General features: G+C 43.4%; 1 protein-coding gene across 8 annotated transcripts; it reads left to right on the plus strand.

Annotated features, from left to right (window-relative positions):
* Nucleotides 1-953: 953 nt before the first annotated feature.
* Nucleotides 954-27,411, plus strand: LOC124012095 (myocyte-specific enhancer factor 2D homolog). 8 transcript variants are annotated; one of them, XM_046325497.1, is made up of 13 exons: nucleotides 954-1,133; nucleotides 10,524-10,855; nucleotides 15,412-15,615; nucleotides 16,032-16,175; nucleotides 16,449-16,662; nucleotides 17,327-17,383; nucleotides 19,181-19,362; nucleotides 19,864-19,893; nucleotides 20,762-20,888; nucleotides 21,350-21,497; nucleotides 23,083-23,151; nucleotides 23,625-23,672; nucleotides 24,260-27,411. In XM_046325497.1, the coding sequence occupies exons 2-13, from the start codon at nucleotides 10,802-10,804 to the stop codon at nucleotides 24,675-24,677; spliced, it is 1,695 nt and encodes a 564-aa protein (XP_046181453.1). In that variant the 5' UTR covers nucleotides 954-1,133; nucleotides 10,524-10,801; the 3' UTR covers nucleotides 24,678-27,411. The 8 variants fall into 8 exon arrangements, with proteins under 8 accessions (XP_046181453.1, XP_046181454.1, XP_046181456.1 ...); XM_046325498.1 differs by having other exon boundaries at nucleotides 19,864-19,884; XM_046325500.1 differs by lacking the exon at nucleotides 23,625-23,672 and having other exon boundaries at nucleotides 955-1,133.
* The last annotated feature ends 387 nt before the right edge of the window (nucleotides 27,412-27,798 follow it).

A 27,798-nucleotide genomic window follows, 5' to 3' on the forward strand; every position in this document is an offset into this window, starting at 1 on the left:
TGGGCGAAACAATAACACCCTAATACTTAGTTACAGTAGAGCCTCCCACAATACAGGTTTGATGGTTGCAGGATTAAGATGGCGAAGAGCAACTGCCGAAATTTGCAGTTGACTGCAGTCAAAACTTCATGACCTTCCATCCCACGATTTGTGTACATTTCATGCAGTCGACAAGTAGGCACAAATTGAAATATATTTATCAACAGATTGCAACACACTTTGAAAGGCGATGACCATCTTGGAAAAAGGGATCTGCGTGAATGCAATTGAAAAGCAATTTGTTAATTAAGACAATTAGAACACAAATCCTGCTGCCTAAAGAATAGGCCTATACTGTTGAAATTGCTCCCTCTCCTGATCATGGAGGAGACGGCACAGATTTGTATTTATTTTACAGGTCACATATCCACTTTATTTGGCGTAAACTCTAAAACTAGGGGAGAATCTCCTTCTGATACTCTTTGCGTCTTCTCTCCTCGCCTCCTTCTCAACACCCATTGGAGGAGAAAGTCAAATAGGCGGGACCTCTGGCTTTTTATCCAATGGGTTTTGAGAAGGAGCCGAAGAGTATGCAATTGAGATTCTCCCAATAATCTGAAGATATACTAACGTCCTATCTGCAGAGCACATAATTGTAAAACAGCTAATGGGTCTTCTCCAGGAAAACAGGGTGGTAAAGGCCATTCGACCGTAGGCCACACAGTGACATTTGGAAAAGGTAAATACCAAAGCGGAGGGATACAAACACCCTTGTAGAACTTGGCCGTCATCTTATCTCCTTCATGCCCTGCCCATGTACAGTAACTTCTACTGTGATTGGCCTTGACGTTATAGTATTAGCTTCTTATTGGCTTTTTACAAGTCACTAATGGCGTTGAAGCTATAGTATTAGCTTCCCTATTGGCTTCTTACAAGTCACTCATGCACTGGTGTCGATGACGTAAATTGTGCACTAGGTACACTGTATCGTTTGGCTGAACTGAATAGTTACATTTTACGTTAAACGGAAAAGGTTAGAGTGGATTTCTCTAAAGAGACATCGATCATGATTATAGCGCTTTGTCTTTTCATTACATCTCTATTTTAAGCAATTCCTATATCTTTTCACACCATTGTTGATGTGATATTTCAGGGTAAGTGGAATGATACATTTGCTTTCTGCGTATTTTTCCTTGTAAGAAAACGAATGCTTGTTTTAATCAAACAATTGTTGTCAGACGGATAGTTTATAATAGGCTAATTTGTATTGACAACATGATTAACCTAAATTGTATTTTGATTATAATTTGTCGGCCCAGTAGTCGAATTCATAGCTGACTAGATGGTTGGGTTGTATTTGTCGGAAGAGTTTAGGTTTTCATGCAAGGTAGACTAATGGCTGTCGGGCGGAGTTCGTCAGAGATCGTGAAATGGCCTAAAGAGCACCTTCGCTAGACGACAGATGAACCGTTCCTCCATGATGGTGTGAACAGTGAAAGCTCTCGGTTTAGAACGGAAGAGGTGCGTGCACGTTGACAACAGGGCCACAACCAAAATAAGAGCTAGAGCGAGCTGTCACCAGCGGATACATTTTCTGCCTATCAGTTGCTGCGTTAACATCAACTCTGAAAAATACGAGGTCAAATCATGACATTTAGTGATCTCCAGGTCGTTAAGACTGAGTTCTAGAAAGAGGGCAGATTTGGATGACCGTTGAAATTTATTTTTCCCAGTCGGAGCTCGTTTTTTTCCGAGTTCCCAGTTGTTTTCAACGCTCAGAAGTCCGAGAATTCCGAGTTCGGAACTCTCCGTTGGTTTCAAAACAACTGGGAACACTTGCCTCGTTCAAGCAACTGGGAACTCGGAAATCTCCGACTTCCAGTGCGTTCAAGGCGACTGGGAACTCGGGGAAAAAACGAGCTCCGACTGGAAAAATCGTTTAAACGGTCATCCAACTCGGAATTGTTTTCCAATTATTTTTCTAAGAAAATAATAGGTTACACTTCAGGCTACAAACAGTAGGCCATATATTTCCCCAGGATTAACAGCAATACTTTGATTTTCAATGTAGCTGTCAGTGACGAAGTACGCAGGTAGGCTAGCTATCAATAGCAAAACATAGATGTCAGAGCATGCTGATACATGAAGTTTGACATTTTTATTTGCATTTTAAAATCACTATACCTCAAATCTCATGTCATTATTGCACTTTGCTGAACTTTGTTATGGATGTTATTCTTAAAACAAGCAACAAATCTCTCATTTGTGATACTGGGGTTTTGGAGATCGATCATGTGCCATGTGCACTCTGTACCACATACAACATTACTTTAATACATTCTATGATTACATTTTGAAGGAGAAGTTGTTGCATGAAGCCTCTTATGCAGAGATGGGTCTTTTGAAAGTATCTGGAAGGCATTTGAGCACCATTAAAATATTACAGATTTTACCTCACATGGGGGGGAATTTGCTCAGATCTCTGTGAGCACTGCCATTGACCCATCAGCAGACATTAATATTAGATTCCGGGCCTTGATTTTTAGATTCATAGTGGAACATTAATCATTTCAATATCACGTGACCTGAATGTTGGCAGCCGTGCTTTTTGGATGGTCAAATCAATTTTTTTGTTGTCAAATGTGCCAAATACAACGGGTGTGGACTTGACCAAGGAATGCTTAAGTACAAACCCATTCCCAACAATGCAGTGTTAAAAAAATAAGAAATGTGCTAAATAAAAGGAAATAGTAACACAATAAAATAACAAGATGCAGGGATACGAGGTAATTGTGTGTACAGTTCAGTGAGTGTGCCTAGAGCCAGTGCAAGAGTCAGTGGAAAAAAAACAATACAAGGCTGTTAATGCAAATAGTCCTGGTAGCCGCTTGATTAACTGTTCAGGAGCCTTTTGGTCCCAGACATGGCACTCCGGTACCACTTGCCGTGTGGTAGCAGAGAGAAGTCTACGACTGGGGTGGCTGGAGTCTTACACAGACACTGCCTGGTATGCATGTCCAGCTGTAGTCGGAAGTTTACATACCCTTAGGTTGGAGTCATTCAAACTAAATTTTCAACCACTCCAAAAATGTATTTTTAATATGGCAAGTCGGTTAGGACCTCTACTTTGTGCATGACACAATTTTTCCAACAATTGTTTGCAGGCAGATTATTTCACTTATAATTCACTGTATCACAATTCCAGTGGGTCAGAAGATTACATACATAAGTTTGACTGTGCCTTTAAACAGCTTGGGGGGGGGGGGCAGAAAATGTCATGGCTTTAGAAGCTGCTGATAGGCTTATTGACATCATTTGAGTCATTTGGAGGTGTACCTGTGGATATATTTCAAGGCCTACCTTCAAACTCAGTGCCTCATTGCTTGACATTATGGGAAAATCAAAAGAAATCAGCCAAGACTTCAGAAAATAAATTGTAGACCTTCACATGTCTGGTTCATCTATGGGAGCAATTTCCAAACACCTGAAAGTACCACGTTCATCTGTACAAACAATAGTACGCAAGTATAAACACCATGGGACCACGCAGCTGTCATACTGCTCAGGAAGGAGACTCGTTCTGTCTCCTGGAGATGAACGCACTTTGGTGCAAAAAGTGCACATCCCAGAACAACAGCAAAGGACCTTGTGAAGACGCTGGAGGAAACGGCTACAAAAGTATCTTTATCCACAGTAAGAGTCCTATATCGACATAATCTGAAAGGCCGCTCAGCAAGGAAGAAGCCACTGCTCCAAACCCGCTATTTAAAAAAGCTAGCCTACGGTTTGCAACTGCACATGGGGACAAAGATTGTACTTTTTGGAGAAATGCCCTCTGGTTTGATGAAACAAAAATGGAACTGTTTGGCCATAATGACCATCATTATGTTTGGAGGAAAAAGGGGGAGGCTTGTAAGCCAAAGAACACCATTCCAACCGTGAAGCACAGGGGTGGCAGCATCATATTGTAGGGGTGCTTTGTTGCAGGAGAGACTGGTGCACTTCAAAATAGATGGCATCATGAGAAAGGAAAATTATGTGGATATATTGAAGCAACATCTGAAGACTTTGTTGCAAATGGGTCTTCCAAATGGACAATGACCCCAAGCATACTTTCAACGTTGTGGCTAAAGGACAACAAAGTCAAGTTAATGGAGTGGCCATCACATAGCCCTGACCTCAAAACTATAGAACATTTGTGAGCAGAATTGAGAAAACGTGTGCGAGCAAGGAGGCCTAGAAACCTGACTCAATTACACCACTTCTGTCAGGAGGACTGGGGTGAATTTTGGCCAACTTATTGTGGGAAGTTTGTGGAACGCTACCCGTCACTTTCGACCCAAGTTAAACAATTTAGAGGCAATGCTACCAAATACTAATTGGGTGTATGTAAATGTCTGACCCACTGGGAATGTGACGAAAGAAATTAAAGCTGAAAAATCATTTTCTTTACTATTATTCTGACATTTCACATTCTTAAAATGAATTGGTGATCCTAACTGACTTAAAACATGTCATTTTTACTAGGATTAAATGTCAGGAATTGTGAAACTGAGTTTCCATTTATTTGGCTAAGATGTATGTAAACTTCTGACTTCAACTGTATGTATGTGTAGACGGCATTCAGCTTGTCTGGTAGGCTGGCATCACTGGGCAGCTCACAGATGGGTTTCCCTTTAATCCGTGATAGTTTACGAGAGATGGAGTAGGATTTAATTTTAGTCATGTAGTTACCACAGTTCAACCAGTAAGGCTCTTCTGAATGCATTGTCACTTTTCATTAGTTTCTAATAAACTCATTCACATCTCTTCCTCTCACTGATCAGTATGGCAGGTATTTATAGGGTGGTGTCAAAATGTTACCTCTTCAGCTTAGCATCACTTCCTCTCCTATTACCAAGTGCGCGGAATGTCATTCACCTATTAAACTTCAGCCTATGAGCATGTCACTCTAAGGAAATTCCACCACGATTGCTGATTTAACCTATTGGCTCACTCGTGCAATAATCACCATCCTTTCAATCAGTGGGCATGACTCTAGGGGAGTATTTGTCAACTCAACCTTGTCTATAAACTATCAAAATAAATGTCGCACACTCAGAGTATAATCTCCCAGCAATTTAATGGGTATATACCCGAAATGTTGGTCAATACCCATTAAATTGCTGGGAGATTATACTCGTAGTGTGCGACTTTATTAATTTCAATAGTTTATAGTTTATTCACGGGTAGTCAGCATCTCCATACAAACTATTATTCTGGGTGTGCACCAGCTCATGTTTACATTTAAAAAAACTCAACCTAGTCTCCAACTTGTTTTGCAGCAAGTCTTCCAAGGACCATCATTCTACATATCGCCATGGAGTTGTGAGGAATTGTTGCCGTTTTTAAAGCTTATTTCCTACAATTCTACGCGTTGCCATGGCTAATGATATATTATTTTGCTCAAACATAAGACCAGAATCTATTCTGCTAAATTGTTTTTGGAATTGTTTCTTTTTTCCCTGCCTGTCTAGCTTTTATTTAGGTGATTTTGTTAGTTCTCCAAATATTATTTAAAAATAGAGTAGGTCATTTATCTTTTCTACATACTTTCTGGTTGTAGTCATTTTAGGTTTACACTGAAAGGTTTTTCCATCCCGATTTTTAACATAAAATGTATATATTTTACTGTTTGGGTTTTAGGTGACCCGCCCAAGGATTCAATGGTAGACAAATCCCTTTTGTAATACTGCTCGCCATGTGCTCTTATGGTCACACGCTGACACACCAGGAACTCACTTATTGACACAATTTAGTTCGCACCTGTCATGTTCCGCTATTGTGTTAAGACCTGACTGCCGTACCCTTGACAGGGTCTGTGAACGCTCTTCCCTCAAGAGTTTGCTATGGGAAGCCAATGTGACAGGATTCATTGTAAAGAGACTCCATGTAGCCCTGGTGTGTGAGACTTCTGGCGTGTGAGATTGAAGGTATCGGAGGTCATCGCCATCAATAGAAAAGGTCAGAGGAGAGGGATGTGAGGCGACCAAGGAAAAATCTGAAATTCAAGAGAGCCATAATGAAATGAACATGAGCGGTTATAGAGGGAACCCAGTAGGCCTAGGTGAGTGTCCTGGTGGGATAAAGGGTGAGCGATCAAGCAGGTGAAGCTGTATCTTAAAAAAAACCTACCTCTCTGCATGTAACCCAGCAAAGTCTTTGCAAACCACTAAACCTAGACTCACGAAAAAAGACTGAACTGTCATTTTCTCAACCTTTCCTCCACTGTGAAGTAATGACGACAGATCCCTCCATTAGCTGGAGTCCGATAGAGATAGAGTACGATGAGTACTATAAGCTGCCCACTTCAAGGCTTGGTCTTCATTCTAGGGCTTTGCCCACATTTCATTGACCAATGCGTAATCTGCTGAAAGGTCTGTGCCACTAATTACTGTACACCATTCAAACCGACAGATGCCTCGCCTGGCTTGATTGTGCTCTCTCTTTTAATCAGAGGACATTTTCACGGGTTGCAAAAGCAGTTTCAAGGGGGTGTCCAGGCAGGTCGATAGAACCAAGGTGACTGAAGGCCTGCCCTTGACAGATGAGGCGTTCTCTGTAAGGTCCATTTCAGACTAACATATTTTTCTGCCCGAGCCCATCCTGTGTCTCCTGAGTCTGGGCTCAAGTTGAAAGCCACATCTCTCCTTTAGCTCGGAGGTTCCTGTAATGTCACTGTCAGAGTGAGCTCGGTTCTGCTCTGGCTCAGCGTGTGTCGAGCAGCGGCCTCATTATCTTTGGGTCTAATCAGTCCTCCAGCCAGCTCTTAATTGAGCCATCAGCGGCTTAAGGGCGAGGATGGATGTGTCAATTAGAGTAACGAGTTGGAGTAGCCATACCAAGTGCAGCACAGGGAGGACATGCCTTGCAGAGCAGAATCCTTGTTCTGGTTCATTCTACGGCCAATCCAATAGACCAACTATAGCTGAATATGTCAGCAAAGTCAAGAACTTGTGAGGTTGCGGAGTTTTTACTCCTCGTGTGTCATTCATTCCCCCCCCCCCCCCCATGCTGCTGGGCCTTTGCAGCAATACCTCATGTTGAGGTATTTATGCAGGGTCAGCCTCTCAACCAGCTACAATTTGTCTCAGTCTCAATTTTGGACAATTGGGTTGAGAATATTTTTGTGTGGAGGTTTTGGGTTGTAAAAGCTTTTGTAGCTGACTCGTGGTTATATTTTTTTAAATTTGGATTTTGTTCTGTGGTATACTGTTGGGGTTCGGCACATCCACAACTTATTCCCTGACCTCACCAGCAGCTGTTTACTATTGTTCTGTCGAGAAAGGGGGCAAGTGCAGAGGCTAAATTGTAATATATTTATCCCAAAAAATATTAACCTGGAAAAGTGAGTGAACAGACATTGGAATCAAGGACTGATCTCATTTTCAGGAGAGGGTAGAACGTGAGTTCTACTGTCTAGGATTCCCATCAATATGGTGACGCTACATAAAAAAAAGCCATTTTCTTGCCCAATATGGATATAGTCACCTACATGCAGTTTCCCTCGATGGAGTGTCACATTGTGCTTTCATTTAGATGAAACACTCTGGAGCGAATGTCATGTTTGATAATGGAAATGATCACATGGAGGAACACTTGGGTGCTTTTGGAGTTAATTGTCCTGTCATGGCCAGTGTCTTCAGACTGTTAAGTGTCTGAGACCTACATAGGCAAAGCCCTGCTCTAACACGGACTTTTAACGGCACTTGCCATCATATAAACACACAATTTAAGTTAGTTTTTTTAGTCGTGATATTGGAATGGAGAGCTTTGGCTTATTTATCATTTCTGATGGGTTGTTTGGGCAAATTAGGTCATGTTTAATTTACTGTAAATGTGTTTGTGTTCACATGAATGTATTTTGCAAAGTTGTCATCAAGGCAAAGGGTGGCTACTTTGAAGAGTCTCAAATATACATATATTTTGATTTGTTTAACACTATTTTGTGTTAAACAGTGTTGTGTTATTTAATAGTTTTGATGTCTTCACTATCATTCTATAGTGTAGAAAATAACAAAAAAACCTGGAATGAGTAGGTGTGTCCAAACTTGACTGGTACTGTACATTGGCAGCTCATTTCCCGCCCAGTCCTCACTTTCCCAAGGCCTTTAATGATGAAATAAAGCTGGTTTTGTGGTGGACCTGAGTGCTCTCCACCAGCTACAGAGATGGCTTTGCATATTTTCCATCTGGCCTCACAATGATCCCACTGAAAAGCTAGGGGCTTGAAGGGTCAGCGCTTGAAGGGGAAACGCTTTTGGCATTTACATAACAGCCACAAGGCTGTGTTCATGTGTAGATAAGTTGCGGTGGCATTATTGGACAGTACAATGACAGTCGCCTGTCATTTGGCGTAACAGACACCATCACATTGAATGACAGACAGGCCGATCATTCAGTGTAACCGAATAGTTCCATATTCAACGATATGTGGTCACTTAGCATGTTAAACCCATGTGTTTGTGTTACATGATTCCATATTATCCTGGAGTACTTGGTTGGTTGCTGAAGTAAGCTTTAGCTTGGCTACATCATGCCAAGTTTGTCATATCAGTCCAAACCATCAAACAAGTGTGGCTATAGCACTGTGAGCACACAGTGAGGGGCCATGACAACCTTGCATGGCTGTCAAGAGACCTGGCAGAAGAGTGTGAATTCTGAACACGTTTCCCCCTCATTGAAACTGTCTTTAGAAGCAGTGAAATATGCGACTTGTGAGTATGAAGGTGGATGGCACAGACCTGTGTACTAAAGGACACAGGTGGGTTCTGACTGAGGTGGGGGTTACCATGGTCTGTGCAAATGTACCTGGTTCCCTTTCGGTCATTGGTTTTAGTGCAGATTAACCTCAACATCGATCCTGGGGACCCACTGTGTTATGCAGGATTTCCCTCTGGCTGAGCATTAATTGGACTCAATGCACTTAGCATCTAGGGAAGCTGCAATACTGTACGACACATGTAATACGATTGGGATAGAGACGCTTTCCCTTATGCTTCTGATCCCAGCGTAGGGAGGGCACTAGGCTATAGCCTATTAAAACCACTCATGTATTCATAGAAGCCTAAACACCAGAAATATATGGACGGTAAAAACCAGTGCCAAATAACAGAGGTTGTTCATCGAACAGCTAATTGAACACAGTTTTACAAAGAGCCCCGTAAGACCCTCTCGAGATGTGGGCCTAACTTACAACAGAGTCTTATGAGAGGAATATGAGGATGTAATTAATGTAATGAAAATGTATGCTGAATGGAAAGGAACTCCTGCTAAAAGAGTAAACACATTGTGTGGACTATGGTGAAGAAGAATCCGCTTTGTTCCAGGTTCAATGGCTTTGGGCTTTGGCAGGAAGTGCCTAATGTTAAGGGGGATGGCTAATACCGGGCATGCATAAATGTTCTTGGCGAATGAAGGTGATTCTGATATTTGTTTAGTCATTTTAGGTCCCTCTTCAGTATTCAACGCTTGAAATCACTGCGGAATGTTTTCGAACCACATCGCTTCACCCACCAGTCTCAGGCCCCAAGGAACAAGGTTTGACTCCTGAGTAGGAAATTGGCCTTGTTGCTTCTTCTCATCTGGTCATTTCACTTTAGTCTATGAAACATCACGCTACACGCTAATATGCTACAGACTTCTACAGACTTCTAATCTATCAGGCTCACCTGGAAGTATAAGCAATCCAAATACCCCCCCCCCCCCCCCCCCGTGTGTGTGTAGTCTGAACACAGTTATTTTTTTAGACGCTTGCCGTAATCCGTCCGTCTTTCCCTCTGACGTCCTTGTGCTTGGGATTTCCTCTACTGGGCAGCTAGCGCTTAGTGCCCCACCCTGTTGTTAGACCAGCCTTGATGAATTGAAGGCTGTCGCTAATAGGATGGAAGCGCTGGCGGCGGTTAGCATGCCTTTCCTCAGTGTGAGGCTGCGGGATCACGCTCTGACGGGGAGGAGTGACAATGGCAGGGTGACATCAGAGCCTTTCTGCCATTGAGCTGCAGGGAGTGTTTTACTTGTCTTTCTCTGTGCGTGCCTAAACTGACTGACTGGAGAAGCATAATAGTGTGTGTGTGTGTGTGTGTGTGTGTGTGTGTGTGTGTGTGTGTGTGTGTGTGCGCGCGCGCTCAGACAGGTCAGACTGCATTACCTGGGCTATTGTCCTTGAGCCATAGGTTTTGAAAAATGACATGTTTCTCTCATGTAACTGGGTCCACAGTACTTACAGACATGTTAACAGTAAGTTGTAGTATTAGGAGCAAATCTGCTTTGTTGAATCAGTCCAATGAATACATTTTATATTTTCTATCCTGCGGTTACTTTAGTTGTCTTTCAGTTAGTTTTATTCCCTCCCCCCACAGTGTAGCGTAGACCACAGTTTCTGAGGCATTTTGGTCACATACAGCTGAAACACGGCATCTGTTCTATGAAAACGCACCATAAGGGTTGTTTCCTGTGTGTACCTAAGGAATGTAGAAGTAACTCTCTCTCCCCTCCCTTTCCAGGAGTGACATCGTCCTCACCTCAACAACGGTCGAGAAACTGGTGACCTGAGTGAACAATGAACTGAGGGCAACCACCCCCCCACCCCACCCCTACCCCCTCCCCCACCCCCTCTCCACCAGCTCTAGCAACTCTAGCGACTGCGTGTGTTTTCTGAGGCTGCCCGTGCTCCAGAAAGAGCTAATAGGCTAACCTCCCCCCTCACCTGAGAGGAGGCCCTTCTGACCTTTGACCCTGTTTGACTGACCCCAGCCAACAGTCACCACCACCACCAGGAAGCATGGGGAGGAAGAAGATTCAGATCCAACGGATCACCGATGAGAGGAACAGACAGGTGAGACAGATGTGGCCGTGTCTCCAAAGTCTGTACCAACGTTATTGTTGTTGTTATTATAGTCGAGAAAGATGGGGCCTTGTTTCTTTGAATACTGAAAAAAAAAGTTATACCCAGGTTGACCCAGGAATGTGTTAGCCCACCAAGGCCCATTTGTCACCATGGGCTAGGTTCATTGTTTGTACCGGTGCAAAATACATACCTGTTGAAATTAATTGACCAAAAACGGTCAAATATAACTGCTGAGAAGGAAAAAGAGCTTACGGCCTCTTAACTCTGGGGGCGGTATTTCATTTTTGGATAAAAAAACGTTCCCGTTTTAAACGGGACATTTTGTCACAACAAGATGCTCGACTATGCATATAATTGACAGCTTTGGATAGAAAACACTCTAACGTTTCCAAAACTGCAAAGATATTGTCTGTGAGTGTAACAGAACTGATGTTACAGGCGAAACCCAGATACAAATCCAATCAGGAAGTGCCCCATATTTTGAAAGTGCTGCATGCCAATAACTCCTTATATGGCTGTGAATGGGCGATGACTGAGCTTACGCTTTCTACATATTCCCCAAGGTGTCTACAGTATTGTGACGTATTTTTACGCATTTATGTTGAAGAATAGCCGTAAGGGACTACATTGAGCAAGTGGTCACATGATGGCTCCCTCAGAAAATCTTGTGTAAAGTACAGAGGTAGCCATTATTCCAATCGCTTCTAATGAGAAACCAATTTTCCCGGTGGATATATTATCGAATAGATATGTGAAAAACACCTTGAAGATTGATTCTAAACAACGTTTGCCATGTTTCTGTTGATATTATGGAGCTAATTTTGGAAAAAGTTTGGTGTTTTAGTGACCGCATTTTCCGGTCGATTTCTCAGCCAAACGGAGCTATTTCGCCTACAAAAATAATATTTTTGGAAAAAGGAACGGTGGGGCAAATAGTCCGGGTAGCCATTTTATTAGATGTTCAGGAGTCTTATGGCTTGGGGTTAGAAGCTGTTTAGAAGCCGAGGCCGAGCAGTTGCCATACCAGGCAGTGATGCAACTGGTCAGGATGCTCTCGATGGTGCAGCTGTAGAACCTTTTGAGGATCTGAGGACTCATTCCACATCTTTTCAGTCTCCTGAGGGGAATAGGTTTTGTCGTGCCCTCTTCACAACTGTCTTGGTGTGCTTGGAAAATGTTTTTTTGTTGGTGATGTGGACACCAAGGAACTTGAAGCGCTCAACCTGCTCCACTACAGCCCTGTCGATGAGAAGAATGGGGTGTGCTCGGTCCTCTTTTTCCTGTAGTTACCTCCTTTGTCTTGATCACATTGAGGGAGAGTTTGCTGTCCTGGCACCGCACCGCACTGCCAGGTCTCTGACCTCCTCCCTATAGCCTGTCTCGTCGGTGATCAGGCCTACCACTGTTGTCATCAGCAAACTTAATGATGCTGTTGGAGTCGTATCTGGCCATGCAGTCATGAGTGAACAAGGAGAACAGGAGGGGACAGAGCACACACCCTGAGGGGCCCCTGTGTTGAGGATCAGCGTGGCGGACGTGTTACCTACCCTCACCAACTGGGGGGCGGCTTGTCAGGAAGTCCAGTATTCAGTTGCAGAGGGAGGTGTTCCAGGGTCCTTAGCTTAGTGATGAGCTTTGAGGGAACTATGGTGTTGAATGCTGAGCTGTCGTCAATGAATAGCATTCTCCCATGGGTGTTCCTTTTGTCCAGGTGGGAAAGGGCAGTGTGGAGTGCAATAGAGATTGCATCATCTGTGGATCTGTTAGGGTGGTATGCAAATTGGAGTGGGTCTAGGGTTTCTGGGATAATGGTGTTGATGTGAGCCATGACCAGCCTTTCAAAGCACTTTTACATGTTTTAAATTTTTATTTAACCTTTATTTAACCAGGTAGGCTAGTTGAGAACAAGTTCTCATTTACAACTGCGACCGTGCCAAGATAAAGCAAAGCAGTTTGACACATACAACAACACAGGGTTACACATTGAATAAAAAAAACATGCAGTCAATAATACTGTAGAAATATCTATATACAGTGAGTGCCAATGAGGTAAGATAAGGGAGGTAAGGCAATAAATAGGCCATGGTGGTGAAGTAATTACAATATAGCAATTAAACACTGGAATGGTAGATCGGCAGAAGATAAATGTGCAAATAGAGATACTGGGGTGCAAAGGAGCAAGATAAATAAATAAATACAGTATGGGGATGAGGTAGTTTGATGGGCTAATTACAGGTGGGCTATGTACAGCTGCAGTAATCTGTGAGCTGCTCTGACAGCTGGTGTTTAAAGCTAGTAAGGGAGATATGGTTCTCCAGCTTCAGTGATTTTTGCAGTTCGTTCGTCATTGGCAGCAGAGAACTGGAAGGAAAGGCGGCCAAAGGAGGAATTTGCTTTGAGGGTGACCCGTGAGATACACACTTCCATGGCCACAGACGTGAGTGCTACAGGTTGTAAGTTTTAGGCAGGTTACTTAGTTTTTCCGGCACAGGGACTATGGTGGTCTGCTTAAAACATCTTGATATCTTTTGATTTCTGCTCCTCCCCCATCTTCTCTGAGCAGAGCAGGCAGGCCTGTTGCCCTTGCAACTCCAGACTTCACACACACACACACAGGTGTGCTGCTCTAGAGCCAGTACTGTTCATTTGCACAATGTCACTTGTAAATGTCCAAACTCACCAAAAATGACATTTGGTAGCTCCTACTTATGTATGTATCACTTTATGAGTTGGACTCAAATCAAATCAAATTTATTTATATAGCCCTTCGTACATCAGCTGATATCTCAAAGTGCTGTACAGAAACCCAGCCTAAAACCCCAAACAGCAAGCAATGCAGGTGTAGAAGCACGGACTGCCTGTCTTTTGCAATTACATTTTTTTTTTGCTCTCGTTATCCTGTTTAGCTAGCAGCCTCTATGGAAATTCGCTATTATTTGGGCTAATTTTGATAGCATTGTGGTAGTTGATGCCCAATGGGCTTTTTTTGTGTTTTGGCACCCCCTACTGTACAAAGCCGGTAATACCTTAAATCTTGGGTTGTATGAAGGATTATATGACATGAAAATTTGGCTACTGCCCAACCCAAGTGCAAATGTATACCTTTCTCTATGTTAGTGTCACTGTGCCCATTTAACGAACATTGTATCAGTGTTGTAGTGTAATGTTTCTGTTTTCTGGGTTTGTGCAGAGTGTATCGTGGATTGTTTGAGGGTGTTTTTGTGTTTGACATGAATGGAGCGCTCGTGCACCCATGGCCCTTTCTGAGAGTGCATAGTGTTTCAGGCCGAGCAGGCACAGAGTTTAAACCAGCATGGAGTCAACCAGATCGCACACACAGCTCTGCGGACAGCTGCTCCAGATAAATCAATCCACCCACAGCAGCTGCAGGCCAGTGGACACAGTCATATCTGGGATAGAAGTTACTGATCTCTGTGTGTTTTGAAATGGTTAAAGTGTGTGAGTGAGATTGTGGCTGAGTGCAGGGGTGTCTCTGTGCTACTGTTTTGGGAAAAATGTGCAATTGTACAGTATGTGCGAGTGAGTTTCTCATTTGTCAAGGAGTCATCTGTTACGGTTCTTGTTCACAAATAGGTATAGAGTTAACAACCACTACCCTGCTATTGGACTGATGTTCCGATTTTTAGATGAATTTGTTAGTCATAAATGGTTAAACATGAAAATAATCTTCCTGGTTGTACATAAGCAAAATACATAAAACCGGTACAAGGGCTATGGTTGGTTTACGTCAGTTATTCAGTGACAGATGTTCCTCATTCACATTCCTACATTCCTCCCCAATAACAACGGTGATTGCCTCCAGTAAGTCAGAAATGTACACACACAACATGGATACACGAAACGTTCAAATCAAATCCAGAATTGCTGACCAAAGGTCACGTATCACTACAGTGGCGTTGCATAATAGCGTATTACAAGAGCATAACCCCAGTAGATGTTACACCCTTCCTTGTCCTCTATTGCTCTTCCGTGTGCTTGTGCGCACTTGCTTGCGTGTGCGTTTTGTCGTATGTGTGAGAAGATATAGGTTATTAAAGGCCCTTATCAGTTTTATCATCAAATCATCTCATTTGTATGTTCATGGATCTGAGAAATGGGGGGGACTGTAATTAGTTGGCAAAGTTGGGACATGTTCATTCGGCACAAAACTGAAGAAAACAGTCTGAAATGGAGGGAGATGTTTTTTGTGGCACAATGTTTTGAAGCATTTTGCTACAGTGTGCCCTAATGAAAACGTCACTGAAGAACCTGACGGTGGCACCAATTTGAAATGAATAGCAGGTAAATGAAACCCGCGCTGCCGGTTCACTCAGATTTGTCACGCCGCCGGACGTGTTAATGACATGAATGTACCCTCTACAGACACACCACAACTCATTTTCACGCCTTCCTTTCCGCAACCTCTGCAAGCTCTTCCCATCACCCTCCATTATGTTATTGCATAAAGGACTTTGTGACAATGCTGATGGCAAAAGTGCTTATATTAATAAATGTAATAGAGAATAAATTAATCTCCCATCCAGGTGACGTTCACCAAGAGGAAGTTTGGCCTCATGAAGAAGGCGTACGAGCTGAGCGTGCTGTGCGACTGTGAGATCGCCCTCATCATCTTCAACCACTCCAACAAGCTGTTCCAGTACGCCAGCACTGACATGGACAAGGTCCTGCTCAAATACACAGAGTACAACGAGCCCCACGAGAGCCGGACCAACGCTGACATCATCGAGGTAAAGCAATCACAAAGAGCCATCTCTAACCGTACCACTTTTGTTTGAGCCTGCCTGGAATGCCATGTGGGCAGGATTTGCGCTTTTGTGACTATTCCTTTTGGTTCCACTGCGCCAGGCAAGCTCAATCACGCACAGTTAACAGCTTTGAACCCAGTTCTTGGCAGAACAACGAACCGTATTTGCAGCCACAATGTGGTGTCGACTTTCTGTAGCCTCCAGTGTTGTGGAACGCAAATGGCAGCCAGAGAGGGAATGGGAATTTTGTCTCAGAACTGAGCTGCGTGTCTTCTTGCCAGATCCGGAAGTCTGAAACTCTCGTGTGCACTAGTTCATATTCAGCCAGACTAACCTCCACCTTCCGTGTCATCTTTTCCTCTTGTCTCCCTCTGCTCTTTTTCACCCTGTCATCACAGACGTTGCGAAAGAAAGGCTTCAGCGGTTGCGAAAGTCCCGAGCCGGACGGAGAGGACTCCATCGACCAGAGCCCCCTGAACGACGACAAATACCGCAAGACCACCGAAGACCTAGACATCCTCTTCAAGCGCTACGGTGTCAGTGTAAGTATCTCCCCCTCTCACCATCTCACCCAATCTAAAACCCCTTGCCCTTAGCTTGCCACTATCCCCTAGTACGGCTGCTAGTACTGGGATAGGTCAAATAAGTGCACTGGCTGGTGGTACTCAAATAGAGGTTTGAGGAACACCGGTGGTAGCTCCCTTTCACCTAGAGCAGTATCAAACTGCTATTCTTCCATTGTCTGTCTATCAAATATCAAGAGGCCTGAAACATGGTTGAAAAGTGCTAACTGTCAATTCTCTCATCTCTTTCAGTCTTCGGTCCCGCCCCCCACATTTTCTGTGCCCGTCACCGTCCAGGCCTCTAATCAGAACGCATTGCAGTTCAGTAACCCCGGGAACGCCATGGTGACCACCTCCTACGTGACGTCGTCATCGCTCTCTGACAACCACCACCTGTCACCCCAGCCACCGGCGCTACAGAGAAGCACAGGATCTCCCGTGTTGCCACAGCGACCGGCCAGCGCAGGTGAGCGGAAGAGCGGGAGGGCCTTCTACTGTGGCATGTGGAGGAAATTAGGTTGTCATCTTTTCTCTCCACACAGACTCTGTGCTCTGCCATAACCAGGGTCATGTTCATCATGACATGCAATGGAAAACGTTGGTGTAAAGTAATGTACTGCTTACTATGCTATTATATTCGCTTCTATTACGCAAAATACACCTAATAATTAGGCCTATGTGATCTTGCAAGACACACTTGGACTGTAGGGCAAGTTTATTAATTTCGTCGTAGCTTATCCGAGCCCCAAATCCATAAAACTGTTTTGAGGACTGCTATTTTAGCAACCACTTGTAGGATTTTCTGTCTGTGGCTGTTCTGTCGCATCTGGCCCGCTTTTAAGTGAATATCGCTCATTGGAAGTATTTGAAAGTTTACATAAAAAAATAAAAAAACTTTTATAAATAGCTTAGCATTTGAAAATATTTGGATACTTTTCTTCTAAATACATTTATTTCAAATACTCCTAGGACTTGCCAATACATTCCAATATTCAACTACTTGTATTTTCAAATCGAAAATATCTGAATACTTGTAATGCAGGTGAAAGTAATAAACATTTACATTCTGTGTCCTACTAGTAGGAATGTTCATATTTTCCTTGCTCAGCCAGTGTTCATCATTTCAACAGGTGCTATGCTCGGCGGTGACTTGGACAACTCAAATGGCGGATGCCCAAGTCCAGTCCGTGAGTAACCTTGACAGACTACTCTACAATACCACTGCTACTGACAATACTACTCTCTAAGAAATCTGCGTACCCAGTGAAAAACAACAAATGAATCCAATATCTTAGGCGCTAGACACAAAAATGCCCGTACTCTGATTTTGCTCCCACAATTATTGATTGAGATGCTCAAATGACAGAAAAACGCTTACAAAAGTCTCAATAAATATCAGGATTTTGGAAATGCGGATGTTGCTTTAAAAATAAAAAAATTTAAGCAAAGGGCCTGCTAAAAGACTAGAAAATGGAAAGGAAAGTGAAAAACATTTGATGCTTGACACATTGCCAAGAGTACTCATATACTCCACCCAGGTCCTTAGCAGTTCCTCTCCCTCCCTTCTCTGTCATTTCCGTCACTTTAACTACCGAGACTGCCCCGAATCATCTGAGAATGTTGACGTCAGCTGGCGTGCCTGGAATCCCCGGCACTTTCCTGGATCGACACCGGAGCAATGCAGGAGGGTGGCAGATGGAGAGGGAGACCCAGAAGGTTCAGGTGTCACTCCCCTCCCTCGGGGAGAAATCAAATCTAGCCCCAGGCTTTTGGACAGAGGGGGGTTGCCTAGTGTTATGGCTGAAGCATGCAGTCCAGGGATAGCTGAGGATGTGATGTAAAGACATTTTGTCAAGTTGATGTGCGTGTCACATGTTTTTCTGTGTAATCAATGTACTTTTTGCCGTGGATTGTTCACAGCTCACGAGCCATATATATATATATATATATATATATATATATATATGAAAAACAATTATAATCAAAGCATTGTTTGTCATCGAGTCGTGTGTTTGGGAGTACATCCAGTGATGTAGTGCTATTTATTTTATTTTTAGGTGCAGGAGCTATTTAAAAAAAATATATATATTTTTTATGGTCATAATTTCTCAGTTTGTACCGACATACTGTATGTAGTCAATTGAATATCATTATAGAATATGCATGAAATACATCCTCCAATTGCAACGTCGGCCTATACCCACCACATTGTCTCAAGAAAATGTTGTATTTTGAACGAAGATGGGCATCACTGCATCTGCAAGCCAATCATTTGATCTCAATCAGTTTCATGGGAATGTGCATTTCGGATCTTCTTGAGTGAATGTTTGGTGAGCGAATCAGAGCACACGGTGGTCAAACTATTAGTCTTGTATTTTATTTTCAATCCAAGCATAGACTCTATCCTGCCTGGTGGCACACACTGTTGAGTTTTGTCCAGCATGATCAGTGAGCGAACTATCCTAAAAGCTCTTAAGAAAGTGTTTTTGGTGTAAAGTATTCTGTAGGCTTACTATGCTATTATATTTGGTTCTATTATGTAAAATACAAACTAATCATTAGGCCTATGTGATCTTGCAAGACACACTTGGACAGTAGGGCAAGTTTATTAATTGCGTCGTAGCTTACCCGAGCCCCAAGTCCAAAACAAACTGTTTTGAGGACTGCCATTTTAGCAACCACTTGTAGGATTTTCTGTCTGCGGCTGTTATGTCGCATCTGGCCCGCTTTTAAGTGATTATTGCTCATTTAGATGATCGCATTGCACAAACCACGAGGTCTGATCCTCCATCTAATTTCCTCAGAGACTATATAGGCTCTTTGCTGTATGTCATATATAAGGTCCTTTTGAGATTGGTGATCATGAAAGAAAATACTTAACATCTGTCAGAGGTTCCATCTTCTAAGTACACTAAACAATTATTGCTGTGCCTAGGTGTTGATTTACCTACAAGCTGTTTTCTCTCTTCCTTTCCCCCCTTCAGCTAACGGATACATCAGTGCCAGGGCCTCCCCGGGGCTCCTCTCGGTGTCCAACGGCAACAGCCTGGGGAAAGTAGTTCCGGCCAAGTCCCCACCTCCGCCTCAGAGCCCACAGATGGTCAACAGCCGCAAGCCAGACATCCGGGTAATCACCACTCAGGGTGGGAAGAGCCTGATGCAGATGGTGAGCTCAACCATGCCGAACCAGGTCTAACCAGGGCCAACCAGGCTTTACCAGACTAAATGGGACCAGTCTGTGTTTGGACACCTTTTTAAAAATTGCATCAAAATAATAATTTACAGAGGTTGTGAATATTCCCCTTCTATAAACTTTGACACTTATTATGCACAGGTTTATCTCAGTTTCGTAACAAGTGAAATCTAGCATGGAAGTTCCAGATTGCCAAAACACAACCTGTGCAATCTAGATTAAGCAAAGGTTATATAAAATAAAAATATATAAATATATATATATATAATATATAAAATTGTATTATACACTATAGTATATCTGTAATATATATATATATTATCATTGACAAACAGAACCTTTTCTTCTCTATGAATAATGTCTTCTCTCCAGCATGACTTTTTAGTCAGCGGTCGGTCTAAACTAGAGATGACTGTGTTTTGAGTTCAGAGAAAGGTCAGTGGTGTAATTATCTCCGCTCCCGTCCCTTTGCAGACAGATGATGAGCTGGAGATGGTGAGCGAGGTGAATCTTTCTCTCCCGTCACTCGCATGTGTCGATGACTGTTGACCCCCCCTCCATTCACATGGTCACAAGTGTGCAACGCAACTCGTCATTTAAGCCCAAAGTATAGATGGTCTCTGTCTTTAGTCCAATGGCATGTGGCGGTATGGTCGTGAGTTTATGGTTGCCATCTGACTGCATGTGGCTTTAGGGTCGAGGTTATGGGATTCCAGCAGGACTGCATATCGTCATTCAACTATGATCAGTTTGTGTATTTTAAGGGGGGAAATCAAGGTAGCTTTCAAGCAACGCTAGCATCTATCAGTGGGAATGTTAGCAGCAACTTTGGACGATTTTTCGCCGCACACATCATTCGGCTCATCGACATTGTTTGTAGGCCCATTTTCTTCCGTCAAACCCTGACACCATTGGGTAGCATGACGGGTGTCATTTCCCTTGGCAGTTTGCCACCACCTCGCAGCACGTTCCCTGTCCATCTGGAAACTGCATTGGGTTACCCAAACGATGAATGGCACACATTGAAAGGGATAGTTCACTTTTTGAAGTTTGCTTATTTCCAGCTAGAAATGTTAAGTGAACTATAACGTTAAGGCTCGCGTTCACCTGGCAATGCCACCACTACTATTATGTGTGTTGATGCATGATGTCACAAGATGTCTCCCAACACCACATCTACCTAATACGAGAGACATTTTGAAAGTCGTAGCTTGTCATGAATCCCACCGTGTTGACATTCAAGCATGTCAATAGTTCCATTCATTGAATACACAGGGGTTTTAAACATGTCGCTCAGTTCTGTCCAACACCAAGGTTGAAATTCTTTGTTTAGTTGGTCTAACAGTCTCTCTCTCATCTCCTTTCATCCCAGAATGCCCAGCGTTTGGCCGGTGCACAAGTGACCCAGATGCTCACCACACCGGTGGTCTCCGTGACAACGCCCAGCCTCCTGGCGCAGGGGATGCCCTTCTCTGCCATGCCGACAGCTTACAACACAGGTTACCTGAAGCATGAGCAGATAGCTACAAATGCTTATACATGCTTGTATTGTGTATATACCAGCGGAGGACGGCTCATAATGTCTGGAATGCAGTCAATGGAATGGCATCAAACCCATGTGGTTGATATAATTCCATTGACTCCATTCCAGACATTATTATGAGCCGTCCTCCCCTCGGCAGCCTCCACTGATATATACTGCACACACACTGTAGGTCAGGATTGCACAACTCTGTACACAGTCCTTCTGTTTTTCATTTCTCCCTGACATTTGATGTTATAGAAGATCAGTAGTTTCAGAGTAGCAAAGAGCGAGTAACAACGAGCTGCAGAATGCACCACAGCTGCACAGAGAGTTTGAGTTCCTATATACAGTAGATTAAGTTTGATTTAATAAAAAAATGACAGCACATGTACGGAAATGTGCAACAGTTTTCCCTCTGTTTTCCGCTTCCCTCAGAATACCAGCTGACGAGCGCTGACATCACCGCTCTCCACGCCCTGGCGTCACCAGGCGGCCTGCTGCAAGGCAACGCGCCATGGCAACAGTCTTTATCCCAGCAGCAACAACAGCAACAACTTAGTCTGGCGTCGCTTAGCAACTTGGTGTAAGTCCATCCTTGCATTGCCACGTCACAAAGCAACCATGAAGCCCTCCTCCGTTCTCTACAAACCAAATGACGACTGTCGACCTGTACATCAAAAACACTATAACTGACCATTCCTGTCATGTAGCAAGTGTCCCCGTGTCATTTGTAGCTGCAAGCAATTCACATTCTTTGGAAGGGGTCTGTGAATTGGTCTTGACTTTTTTCCCGGACTTTTTCCACATCTTATTATTATTATATCTTATTCTAAAATGGATTGTTTTTTTTCCCCTCAACAATTTACAGTGTCAGTTTTTTTTGTCATTATGGGATATCACATTTTACAAGTTTTTACTCAGTACTTTGTTGAAGCCCCTTTAGCAGCGGTTATAGCCTGGAGTCTTCTTGGATATGACGATGGGCACACCTGTATTTGGGGAGTTTCTCCCATTTCTTCTCCAGGAATGTTCGATCGGGTTCAAGTATAGGCTCTGGCTGGGCCACTCAGGGACATTCAGAGACTTGTCCCAAAGCCATTCCTGCGCTGTCTTGGCTGTGTGATTAGGGTTGTTGTCCTATCGGAAGGTGATCCTGCGCTCCAGTCGGATGTCCTGAGCACTCTGGAGTACGTTCATCAAGGATCTCTCTCTCTACTTTGCTCCAGAGAAACTCTGGAGCTCTGTCTGTCAGTGACCATTGGGTTCTTGGTCACCTTCCTGACCCAAGGCCCTTCTCCCCCGATTTCTCAGTTTTTCTAGGAAGAGTCTTGGTGGTTCCAAACTTCTTCCATTTTAAGAACGATAGAGGCCACTGTGTTCTTGGGGACCTTCAATGCTACAGAAATGTTTTGGAATCCTTCCCCAGATCGGTGCCTCTACACAATCCTGTCTCTGCGCTCTACGGACAATTCCTTCGACCTTATGGCTTGGTTTTTGCTCTGACATGCACTGTCAACTGTTTTATATAGACAGGTGTGCATTTCCAAATCATGTCCAATCAATTGAATTTACCACCGATGGACTCAAAGTTGTAGAAACATCTCAAGGATGATCAATGGAAACCAGATGCACCTGAGCTCAATTTAGTCTCATAGCAAAGGGTCTGAATACTTATGTAAATGAGGTATTTCTGTTTTAGTCTTTTAATAAAATTGCAAACGTATATAAACTGTTTTTTCTTCGTCATTATGGGTTATTGTGTGTAGATTGATGAGGGGGAAAAAACAATTGAATCCATTTTAGAACAAGGCTTTAACGTAACAAAATGTGGAAAAAGTCAAGGTCTGAATACTTTCCAAATGCACTGTATTCCTTTCCTCTGACGGGGCACCGATATGGACTGTCCTATTGTGCTGCGTTCTTACTCCACACACCGCTTTACGATGGCAGCATACAGGAAAGCGTATTTCCTTAGAACCTGCAAAGCTGTTAACGGGCGCGTCTTCCAGGCCTTAAGGAGAGAAGTCACGGTTTGTCCCAAACGGCAGAGGTGAAAATGGATCCCGCTGCTAGAACCAATAGCCCAGCCCAGCCGCGCACACACACACACACACACACACACTCAGCCTCAGTAGCCTGTGTGACTGAGTGTTCTCTCTTGTCCACAGCATGTGGGGCATGGACAAACAGAGTGGGGAATTGTCTAGCCAGATCTCCAGTCTGGCAGCCAATCTGAGGTGAATGTGTACCTTCGGGTGGTTGGGGACTGTTCTCTATTCTATGTTTTCACACAATCCCTTTTCAGGACAATGTCAATTATACTGTGCACAAAGTCTGGTATTATAAAGGGAGGGGAGTTGCCTTTTCCACAGGGTGACATATTGGCATATTAGCTTTAACCATAGGACTGTCCAACATTGAATCTGGCAACACTGTCCAGAGACCACTTGTGAAAATCATGAAATGTAATTTTCTGCACCTGCAAATGTTTTTCATGCTCCTATATTTGAAGAAATGGGATTGGGCTCAACTTCAATCTATTTATGATCTCTCCATAAATGTATTATCCATCTATGCTTGTTTAAATTGCTGTATAGATGGATAGGTAGATTGGTGAATAGCCATACACCCCTTGCACACCTTTCACATGCATAGCTACATACTGTCATTTCCTTTTGCAAGTGTCTCCAATGTTTCTTTCTCCCCACAGCGCCTCGCAGTCCAACCTCCTCTTGGGTAGAGATGAGTGGTTGGGCCGGTACTGTATTTGTCCGTACTGTGTAATGTCTGTGCGCTTTTGGCTGCCCCGGCATGTCATTTCTGTGATGGTGGTTTCCACCTTTTTCTTAAACTGGTGTAAGGTTACAAAAGTCTGGAAACTTTACCACAGTTCCCAGGTTTTTCAGAAATTCTGGAATCGGGAATCCTCCAACCGGAATTTCTGAAAAACCCAGTTTCTGGATGATAATTTTCGATAGCCGCCACGATCCCTTTGCCAAATCACCTGCCTTCATACACAGGCAATTTCATGCTTTTTTTTAATGCTGTTGCTTGTTTTTGTATGGATTTTGGGAGCTTGAAGTTGAATTTTGCTTGTCAATTGCTTGGAATGGATTTGATCATTGACTCAAATGGTGTTGCTACCACTATGCCTTGTTGGTGCTCTTTGTGTCTGAAACTTCACATCAGAAGCCTGTCACTATGCTTGTTTTGCAATTGATTGTCAGCTGACACTGACTCTCATCCATCTTGTCTTCCTTCTCTTTCTTAATTTCCATCTCTGTGCTGTGGCTCATTGTCCATGTTTCCCCTCCCATCTCCTGCACTTCTCTCTCTGATGCTCAGGCCGGTGGGCCACATACCTCAGGGCGCCATGCTGACTGTCAACACCAACTCCAATGTGAGCATCAAGTCTGAACCCATCTCGCCCGGCCGAGACCGTCGCTCACCGTGCCCCCCGCCGTCCTCCTCTGGAGGGGGCATCCAGACGACCGTGCCCCCGCCACAGTACCCTGGTTCCCTACTGTGCCTGGAGCCACCAACCGGCCGTTCCCCCGCCCACAGCCTCAGCAGCAACGGCAGCTCCTATGAGGGCAATGACCGGGATGACCCTGGGGCAGGCGGCGGCAGTGCAGCGGGCAACCGTGGCCGTTCCCTGCCTCCTGACTTCAGCCCTTCGGTGGAGCTCCTGCGGGGCCAGAATGAGGTGGAGCAGGAGGGAGCCAACAGCAAACGCATGAGACTCGATGCGTGGGTCACATAGAGGCCACGCCGCCAATGTCATCGACCCCCTGAAGCACCCCGAACACAGACCCCCTCCCCCAACACACACTGAACCCCCCCACTGACATTTGCCACCCACCACCACACCTTCCCTGGCTCCTATCCAACCACTTACCCAGCTGCCCAGGACTCAGCAGAGAGAACGGTATGGGCTTGCGTTCCACCTGAAGGGAGGATGGTGTAGTGTGTTGGATTCTGTATGGGGCGGCGCAATGAATATGGGGGCTCAAAGAATCTCCACGCAGTCTTGCTCAAACTGAGTTTTGCGCAAGTGTCAATTCCCATGAAAAAAACAATCGGGATTTGAGGAAAGTGGATGGATTTAAAATGGAACATTCTCAAACGTTTCTACTGCTCGTTGCTGTTTTATGCCACTTGTAAAAGGGACTAGATTCGTTGGACGACAGTCGACACGTCACGTATTTAGTTTGAGCACGACTGTATCGGTAACAGTATGATGGATGGCTTTATGCTGTGTTTGCTCAACAAGTGTTGGTTGTTTTCACCGTGGGACTTACTGCCATATTGATTGTTCAGTTCTGTTAGATATAATTAGCAGTTAGTCTGTTTTCCAGGAAGCCCCCACCCCCCTCCTCCCCCTTCAAAATGCACTTTGGGAATGACTCTGTTTTGACGAGCGCTGTTTGCGACGATTGCTGGCTCGCTTCATCGGTGGCACTGAGAGAAGAGACCCAGACGGGCAAAAACAGGATGTCCGGTCGGTCAGGGATACACAGGAATGGATCCTACCGCTGCCACCAATTTCCAACGCCCAAGCCTCAGGTGGTGGCACTCTGCGGTCAACTGGCACTGTCAGCCAAGGCCAAAATGAGCCCCTTGCCAGAGTGCCGATATCAACCTCTTCTCCTAAAATGCCTCGGACGCGGGTAGAGGGACACTGAAGAATATTGTTCAGTTATGACTGACAGCCTCTATGAAACAACAGTAAACACTCATAGCCTTTGTCTGCCCTCTCTCTGCTCAGATGCATTTGGAGTCATCATCACCTGTTTCCATTCTGATATTGAAGGAATTGTTGAAATCTTTGTTGCTCCAGAAATGAGGTTAGATGCAGGGATACGCATCAGAGGACTTCTAAAGGCTCATTCTACTAGTAGAAGACCCCAATGCAATGCACATTTTATGTTTTTTATTTTGGACTTCTGGTTGCTCTCTTTAGGGAAGTATTTGGTATGTTGGCATTTTAGACCTGCTGTTAAAGGTTAAAACTGTTTTAACTGTAGATCGTTTTGGGGGATGACGAGTTAAACTTTGTATAAAATCAGCCATTATACAAAAGCGTTAGATGTTCCCTTAGCTTTCTGCAACTCTTTGCAATGTTTCAAAAGAGCTGTTACAGCAGAATTCAAAAACACATATTCTATATTTCTATAGCTTCAGTTGGCTTTTCAATACGGACGATGTGTGTAAATATGAATATATTTGCATAGACTTTGCTAGGTATCCCTAAAACAAACAATGTGGTCATTCTCTCAGTGGATCTGTTTGCATATGAGTGTGATTGTAATTTCGAGCTACGATGCAGGAGTCCTGCAGCAGTAGCCCGGGGAGTTTGTTTCAGTATCCTAATACAATGCTAGTGTTGATGGTGTGCACGTTTTCTCACTCGCTCTTTAGAGGCCTGCTTGGCTACAGTGTCAACATGTCCTTTGGCCTCACGCTCTGAACCCAATCCCCTATTATCAAAGTCAAATGATAGACCACTATAACACAAGTTATAGAAATGAAATGGATTCTACTATTGAAAGGAGCACAACGTGACATTTGCATTGAATCATGGCATTCAGTCTTAAAACGATCTAACTTTGAACTACAGTATACACTAAGCGACTTTAAATAAAGTAATTTGCTGATTTTGAAACAACTTTTTCTCCAATATGAAATCATGTTTTCATATGCTTCACACTCTGCCGTGAGCTTGGTCAAATGGACTCGTCCTATTTAACAATGTAAGTAGGTGGTGTTGATTTCTACAAATGTAACTGCCGTCCATTATGCAACACGGATTTAGTTTCATTGCCTGCTCAGGTGAATCCCAGGGTTCAGTGCGTATGGCTGGCACCAGTGACTTATCTAGTGGGGTGCAACATTTCACGTAGAAATGGAATGTCAACGAATTGGGCCTGTTGTTCTTCAAAGGGGCTTTCTTTTCTACACACTACATTTTTTGTCTGAACTTGTCGTCACACCCACCTCGGTCTGAGGGAGAGGTCCCTCTTTGGTTTATGAGACATTTCACACCACACTTTGATTGGTTTTAACACCCTGTCTATTGCAGGTCACTCATGTATAAAATGTTCTAGCAATGTAGTCTCGACAATCTATGTTAAATGAAAAACCTGCATCCTTTTTTTCTTGTGTAAAATGTTTTCTAGATCTTATTTTTCAAGTGTTAATTTGTGCTGGTGACAGTTACTTATTATTGTTGTATTGTGGAGCGTTTATTTTTTTTGGTATTTTGTGTAGGATATTCAACCTTTTTTTTTTTTTTTATCGCCCTTATATACATGATATGAAACTGGTTTCCTTTCTTGAAACAACTTGCTAAAATTGCACGCTCAGTTATTGTGATATAGCAAATGCAATGAAGGAGAAGACCAGTTAAATGCTGCAATATTGATTTTTAAGATATTAAAATATTTATGTGGGGGAACCTGATGAGCAATTAAAACGAATTACAAAATGTAAATGCATGGGATTATACGAACTGCTCATGTTACATACAACATTAACAAAATGCATCACAAATGAGTAAGACAACCTCGTAAAAATGTAGCATAAGTCAAATATATGAAAATGATTGATAATATATTGTGTTCAGTTAGTCTGCTTTGGGTTTTTTGTTGTAAAGACTTGTTTGAGAATTATATACATTTTGTGTATATTTTCATATGCAATGTATGCACTGATATGTTATGAACATTCTATACCGCTTTTACAAGTGTTTTGTTGTACCAAAGTATCCCAAGTCCCTTAACCTTATCCTTTTTGTGTATGTTTTACCGTATTTTATATATTAAATAGACAAATTGAGTGAAAAAGCGTATCTGTTTTGAACAGCAATGGTGCGTGGGTAAAAT

Source organism: Oncorhynchus gorbuscha, linkage group LG24 (assembly GCF_021184085.1).
Source record: "Oncorhynchus gorbuscha isolate QuinsamMale2020 ecotype Even-year linkage group LG24, OgorEven_v1.0, whole genome shotgun sequence".
NCBI lineage: Eukaryota > Metazoa > Chordata > Actinopteri > Salmoniformes > Salmonidae > Oncorhynchus > Oncorhynchus gorbuscha.

Bases quoted from the DNA above. Each gene is read 5' to 3' on its own strand.
- LOC124012095 (XM_046325497.1), top strand. From the start codon at position 10,802: ATGGGGAGGAAGAAGATTCAGATCCAACGGATCACCGATGAGAGGAAC. The intron at 15,616-16,031 runs GTAAAGCAATCA...CTGTCATCACAG, and splicing joins CCAACGCTGACATCATCGAG to ACGTTGCGAAAGAAAGGCTT. The intron at 19,363-19,863 runs GTGAGCTCAACC...GTCCCTTTGCAG, and splicing joins GGAAGAGCCTGATGCAGATG to ACAGATGATGAGCTGGAGAT.